The sequence below is a fragment of the Pygocentrus nattereri genome, chromosome 24, assembly GCF_015220715.1.
Source record: "Pygocentrus nattereri isolate fPygNat1 chromosome 24, fPygNat1.pri, whole genome shotgun sequence".
Classification (NCBI taxonomy): domain Eukaryota; kingdom Metazoa; phylum Chordata; class Actinopteri; order Characiformes; family Serrasalmidae; genus Pygocentrus; species Pygocentrus nattereri.
In genome coordinates this window covers 30,472,481-30,479,980 of record NC_051234.1, presented here as the reverse complement: position 1 = coordinate 30,479,980, position 7,500 = coordinate 30,472,481, and the positions used below count along the sequence as shown (strand labels likewise).

General features: G+C 40.9%; 1 protein-coding gene across 4 annotated transcripts in view; it reads left to right on the top strand.

The window, feature by feature from the left end:
* Window positions 1–7,500, top strand: part of LOC108434244 (5'-AMP-activated protein kinase subunit gamma-2-like) — a 147,248-nt gene that overhangs the window by 135,596 nt on the left and 4,152 nt on the right. For 3 of the 4 annotated variants that reach the window (XM_017709245.2, XM_017709246.2, XM_017709247.2), the window contains 4 exons: window positions 543–708; window positions 1,556–1,593; window positions 2,273–2,419; window positions 4,057–4,150. In XM_017709245.2, the coding sequence (XP_017564734.1) occupies window positions 543–708; window positions 1,556–1,593; window positions 2,273–2,419; window positions 4,057–4,150 (445 nt within the window). Of the gene's footprint in view, window positions 1–542; window positions 709–1,555; window positions 1,594–2,272; window positions 2,420–4,056; window positions 4,232–7,500 lie in introns of all 4 variants that reach the window. The other variant, XR_001858352.2, reaches the window with a different exon arrangement.

The window sequence follows — 7,500 nt, the reverse complement described above, 5'->3', positions numbered from 1 at the left end:
GTTAGTATAGTGGTATAGATTTTCATGCACCTTCACTGATACATACCTCTGCACACACAATTTTAAGGGGTACTTGAGCACTTTTCCTAATTATCTGTCACATAAGAGTCTGTTTTTATGTTCTCAGTCCATTTCTGCTATTGGTTATACTGCTTTAGAAGTGGATTGATGTATGTGCTACATGGTGATTAATCTGTTTATTATCGCCCACAAACAGGACTGCACAACATGGATAAAATACCGTATAGCAGTTACATTGCTCTATATGATATTGCTGCAATGCTGTACATTAAAAACACAATAGTGAACACTACCCCACTGTACGGTTAGGCTTTTAAGGCCAGTGTGCTGAGCACACCATGTGTGGACAGCAGGTTTTATGTGTAAGGTAGAACGATATAGATGTGTGCATCTCTGGCGCCACCTAGCGGCAGCCATGCCACTATAGCTTTGTGCACTAGAAGACAAAAAGTCTTCTAGCTTTCTGATTTCACTCCTGCTTACATCAGCTTTCAGAGACTTTTATTATGCTCTCTGTTCAGGTGTGTGAGATGCCAAAGCCTGCCTTTATGAAGCAGACGCTGGAGGAACTGGGCATCGGGACCTACAGCAACATCGCTTTCATCCACCCTGACACGCCTATCATCAAAGCCTTGAGCATCTTCGTGGAGAGGAGGGTGTCCGCCCTTCCTGTGGTGGACGAGTCCGGTAAGGGCACCGGGGGATAAATGAGGGGATCCAGTAGCATGAAATATCCACAAAATATCCAGAATCATTTTTATTATTCAGTAAGGATTAGTTCTCAGCATTTGTAGTAAATATTATAACATACCGTCTCTGGTGTAATAAAAATTAAAACCTAGTTATGAAGGAAAAGAATATTTTCTTCTTAACCTCTTAAACTCCTTGGAACCACCGGTGGTCCTGTTCTTCATAATGTTCATATTCCATAAGCTCCATTCAGAAGCTGGGCGTCGTGTGAGGCTGTAGCTCTTCTCTCCAGTCTAATAGACGGTGACGTCATTTTAAACCCTTATAATAAAAGAAGCTGAACTTTGTTTTTCTACTGAAAGTCGACCCGTTTTTCCCCAAATCTGGGCTCTAAACTATAAACAGACGGCGTCTCTTCAGTGATCTGCTCTGGAAACATCACTTTTATAAAGATATTTGGCTTTCATCAGTAAATTGTAAGCATATAGCAAAATGTGTAGATCATAGAACATTTTTTGTAAAATAAATAAAATAATTTTTGTTACAATTTGTCATGTAAATTCAGATGGAAAAGCCAAAATATATATCTGGAGAATAAATGTATGTTAATGTGTGTGTATACACTCTACACACACACACACACACACACACACACACACACACACACACACACACACACACACACACATTTCTGTTGATCCATACATAATGAAATGTGTACACAGTGTAAAAGGGCAGCTCATATGACAACAGTGACACTGTTTTGTTTTATTTCTCAGGTTTTGGTGTTATAATTTTTTCTCAGCATAACTTAAAGTGCGTTTCTTGTCTTTTTATTCCACAGGAAAAGTTGTGGATATTTATTCCAAGTTTGATGTCATTGTGAGTACTTTATTTTGCTTTTCTGATTTAACCCATGAGTACGGTGGCTGACAAGACCCCATTCATAATGCAATTAAAAAAAACACACTGCAAACACAGAGAAACACGTTCATAAACATGACAACATCAACGCACTGCAAATAAAGAAAACACAAGCAACTCTGCAAGAGCCAGTCACAGTGCAGCGGAAGTGTTTCTGGAATACTCAAATGGGATGGAATATGATGGAAAATCACTGACAGAAGAAGAGAAGACCACAGACGCTCAAACACTCACATCCCTGATATGATATCTGACGCGTCACAGCTTTGCTGTGGTAGTTTATCTGGTGAAACAAGTTAATGTTTACAGTTAGACTCTACAACTAATCCCCATTACGACACAGTGATGTCAGGTAATTTGCTCAAATAAGGGTTCATTTTACCGCCGAATGTTTACTGTATAAAATGTAAAAATCTGAACGGCTCCGTCCTCAGAGCGTCTCCGTTGTGTTGTGACTGGCTTGTCCGTGTTTCAGTACTTGCAGCTCACTTATGAAATGCAGCATTGGTGTCATGTTGATGGTGTTTTCTTGGTTGCAGGTGGTTTTTTTATTTGCAGTTTGTTGGGTCTTCTTGGCCGCCATGCATGAGTAGCTGAAAGCTGTGTAACCTCATACTCTGTCTCTGGATCTCTGTAGAATCTTGCTGCTGAAAAGACCTACAATAATCTGGACATTAGTGTCACTCAGGCTCTCATGCATCGCTCCCAGTACTTTGAGGGTGTGATGAAGTGCAACAGACTGGAGACTCTGGAGACTATAGTGGACAGAATAGTCAAAGCTGAGGTGAGCTCCTGGCCGTCACAGAGACGCATGCACAGTATTGAACCGGATAGTTGGCGCTAAGCGCCTGCGTGTTACAGACACGCACTCACAGGGGTGTTTAGTAGTTTTGTGCATATTCTGTTGTCATTGCAGGTTCAGTTGCATTGATTTTTGTCATTTTAGAATAAATTATAATTGATGATAATTCAGTAAGTTTGAAGACAAAATTGTTGTTGTTGCTTTTATTTTCTGTTATTTGTGTTTAGTGTATTTTTAAAATAGATCTGGATGAAACCAATGAATTAGATCAAAGTGATATTGTGGTGAAGTTTGAGATTTTGTAGTGCCTTCAATGGTAGAGATGCGCAGTTACCTTAATCGTGATTCAAAGCCACTATCCAGTATTTTTTCATGTACGTACTGATGGCAACACTGATGCATAAGCGTTTATGAAATGCATTAATTAAGGACTTTTGCAAGACCAGAGTTGCCTAAACATTCTGCTCACAAAAAGTATGTAATGAAATACAAGATTAAAATATTGGCCAGATTTAAACAGCTACTCAGTAAATTCCGATGTTGGTTACTGAAGTTTCCTAAAGAACCGCAGAAATCAAATCGTTATTAGATCTGAGATTTACACACAATATTTACCATATTTGTTGCTAAACTTGAACTTTCACTGTGAAAGCTCTTTAGGGTTGTGATAGTAAAATAAAACTATTACTAAAACAAAAAGTGAAAAGGTGTGCTTGTTAACTGTAGTAATTGAAATAAAAATAAAATTGACCACGGTCAAAAAAAAAAACAAATCAAAGCAATAATAATATTGGCTGCAAAACGTAAAACCAAATAGAAGCTGAGTAAAAACCTTTTAGTGAATTTAGTGAATGAGAGTTTAGAAGTGAATCTTTCCTGTGTGGCTGTCTTTACAGAAAGCTCGATCTGAGCTCAGTCTACTGTTTCATTTTATTCTACTCTTTTCTAATTTTATTCTAGTGCTACCAAATATCTTCAATCAGAGCATTCGTCGTAATACCAAAAAACTCAAACTGAAGCTAAAAATACACTAAACTGAAATCAAGATGCAAAATGAAACGAAATGAAAACACTGAAAACTTCAAAACTATAAGGACCCGATGTTTATGTAATAACTACACCGATCAGGCATAATATTATGAGCACCTCTTTGTTTCTGCGCTCATTGTCCAATTTAGCAGCTCCACTTACTGTATAGGTGCACTTTGTGGTTCATTGCACTGCTTTGTCTGATCCACTCGTGCCAGCACAACACACACTAACACACCACCACCACCACGTCAGTGTTACTGCAGTGCTGAGAATGACCCACCACCCAAATAGTACCTGCTCTGTGAGGGTCCATGGGGGTCCTGACCGCTGAATAACAGGGTAACAGAGTATCAGAGAAACAGATGGACTACAGTCTGTAACTGTAGAACTACAAAGTGCAGCTCTACAGTAAGAGGAGCTGATAAAGTGGACAAGCGCAGAAACAAGGAGGTGGTCAGAACGTTACGCCTGATCTGTGTATATTAACTATAATAACCAGAGCTCATTTTAACATCTGAGTACTATAGAAAGTAATTTTCAGAGAAACTCTTTAAGGGTCTCAATCCCTCCCTTGTGTCCCCCACCAGGTGCACAGGCTGGTGGTGGTGGACGAGAACGCCTGCATCGTGGGCATCGTGTCCCTGTCGGACATCCTGCAGGCCCTAGTGCTCACTCCAGCAGGTATAGATGCTCTGCATTGCTAAAGCTCCTCTCTGTTCCCGGACCACCCTGCCCTCCCACTCCCTCCCCCACCATATACAGGTACTGCCCTCCTGCCGCTGCTCTCCAGGCTTTGAATTACTGCACGGCCATCACAACAAGCACCACTGCTGCTGTGTGTGTGTGTGTACAGTTTTGGGGATCTTCAGTCACTGGGTTTGCACTGACTTTGACGTGGTGTGTTTTGGTTTTGTCAGTAGGGCTGCACAATATATCGCCGCTGTCCGAAGAAAACCTCGTGTGCATTTTTGCTGTTTTTCAGTTTGAAAATGCCAGTCGCTCTTTACTTTGTGTGTAAATTTGATGAATTTGAAGAATGGACCAAAAGAAACGACCCAAAACTACTTTGAAAAAATTCTGGTTCCACTGACTTGCATTAAAAGTAAAGTGTGTTTTTTCCTTCTCCTGGAAAGGTAAATTTTTGCAGATACAAGGTTTTCTTACGACAACAGCGATATGTTGTTAAATCATTATCGAAGTATTGGCCTGTGTTGTACTCCTATAGCAGAAGGCTCCAGTCTGCAAACAAGATCTTGAACAAAGCACTCCAAACAAGTCTCCAGGCTAATGAAGTTTTCACTTCAAATCGAGGATTCACTGATGTGTTTTAATGTATTGCAAGGCATATCACAGCCTTGTAGTGGCATAATGTAGAGCAATATAAGAGCAATATGGTATATTGTACATATTGTGCAGCCCTGTTTGTGAGTGATCTCTAATAAATGAATTAATCGAACAGCCCTTTATATTAATGACTGCCAGTGATGCTGTTCTCATGCAAATAGGAGTTTGCCAGTGTGTGTGCAGGTGTGTGTGTGTGTGTGTGTTGTTTCAACACAAGACATTGATTAATGAGCCAAGTTGGCTCAGCCATTTCTCCAGACACTTGACATGCAGTTCATCCTCCTCCAGAGGTGTTAATCCTGATGGATGGTGTGTGTCTTCTCTCCTGTCTGCACTCGCTTCCAGCAGCATCAGCACACTGTGTATTCGCACACACACGTGCACATACACACACGCACACACACTTGTTTCTGTAGGCAATGGTAGGATGTGGGGTCTTATCACATGTCTGTCTTGTGTGTTTGTGTGTGTGTGTTGAAGTCATGACACCCTGTCCCCCTAATAGATGGTAATTTCCCCCCTTTGGCTGAAATAACCTCAATTAGAAATTTCTATAACAGTCGGAAACAGGCGACTCTGACGTCGACTGGGAGAAAGCTTTTCCTGCTCCTTCATGCAGAATTCTTTCAGCTGAGTGATATAATAACAAGATAAGAATAGAATAAGAATAAGATCCGGGCTTTGACTTGGCCATTCCAGAACTCTCTGCTTAGGGGATCGTAATCATTTACACAAAGAAGAAAATAAGTGAAAACGTAGAATTTCAAAAAACTGGAAAAAAAAGGATTCAGGTGGTTTGAGAAAATTGGACTCTTAACTGCTTTGCAAGGCCAGGCAGACACCAAATCTGTCCCCATCAGATAAACAGCACTTACAGCTTTGATCTCTGAGAGAGAGGAGAACATCAAGCTGCTTCAGATCTGAAAACATCCACAGGTGTTTCTGTCCATTCTTCCACTGTGAGAAGACCAGAAAGAACTATTTTCATTCTGTCAAAGATGAACAGGATACATTTATTGGTGCATATATACAGAACACCTTTATTGGAATTATTCTTTTTCTCCTGAAGAACGTGTTGTGGAGAAGAGACTGTAAGTCCTAGAGACACCAGACTTGGTGGGTAGGTGTAGTTTGTGTGCGTCTCGCCAGGCAACAAAAATTACCCCGGTTGGCCAAAGAGGGGCGCTTTAGAGCAACAAAACGTGTTTTGCTTTATAACTCCTAAAGCAAAAGATTTAGAGACAAAATTCTTTTTGTTCTGAGTCTTTGGGTCGAAACAAACAACTTTGCAGTTTGGCTTATTTGCATAATATGCAAAAACCTACTTTTGCAAACTAGTCTTTTCTAGATTTTCGAATTTGTTTGAAAACCATACTTTTCAAATGAGTTTCTGGATTTTGATCTAAAGTTTTTGAAATTAGTCTAGAAATACTCACAGGCCTCTCTAGGTTAAATAATCAACAAAAATATGTTGAATTTTTCACTTAATGTGGTGTTGGCTCTGTCAATTCATCACTGGGGCCATAGCATTGCTAGCTTGATTTGCTGTAACTCATCAGTCAAATCAAATCAAATTTATTTGTATAGCGCTTTTTACAATGGATGTTGTCACAAAGCAGCTTTACAGAAGACAACGTTGACTGTAAGAATGTACAAACCCCCCCCCGGTGGGCAAGCCAGGGGCAACAGTGGCAAGGAAAAACTCCCTCAGAAGAAACCTTGGGAGGAACCAGGCTCACCAGGGGGGACCCATCCTCCTCTGGTCAAACTCCCTCAGAGCTGAGGAAGAAACCTTGGGAGGAACCAGGCTCACCAGGGGGGACCCATCCTCCTCTGGTCAAACTCCCTCAGAGCTGAGGAAGAAACCTTGGGAGGAACCAGGCTCACCAGGGGGGACCCATCCTCCTCTGGTCAGACTACCTACAGAGTGATTATACTACTAATATTAATAGCAGTAATATTGGTAGTAGGAATAGCTGGGAGTCCATGAGAATATCAGTGTAGGGTGGGCAGCTAGTCCAAGGCAGGTGGTGGCAGCTGGGGCATGGGCAGCTGGTCTGAAGTGGGTACCAGGAGGGCTCGGCAGTCGGTCGTCCTTCAGTGTCCAGCCGGACATATGGGTGATTGTATACTTGGAAAGAAAGCAGGGAGATGGAATTAGTTTTATTCTATCCCTTATTTATCCCTTATTTAATATCCAAGTATTTGTATATATTGAGACTTTGATGGGGTTTGCAACATTTGGCCCAGATTGGCCTTTAGGGGCTCGTTAACACTCAAAAACACTCAAAATCATTAAAAATTCTATTGCGATGTTATTACGAAGTCTACAAACAAGTGCTGCCACTTGATTCTGTTTACTGACCTGCAGTAAATTACATGAAATTACATGTTATGTCAGCAGTTTCACTCCTGGTCTGGTATTTTGGCTTAAATTTGTTTGGCACACTGTACTTTTCACCATGGTTGTCTGTTAGGCCTAATTAGGCTAATGTGTGCTTGGACCCGCTCATTGCCGTTTGTGGCTATATTTTTTTTGTTTTGTTTTCTTGCAAAGTGTGGACATTCTCAAACACACACACACACACACAAAAATGCTGCCTGTGAGTAGGTTGTCTTCTATCAGTATTCTGCTACACTAGACTGGACATTAACATTGAGTGTCCTTCTTCACCTATAGACCCCTA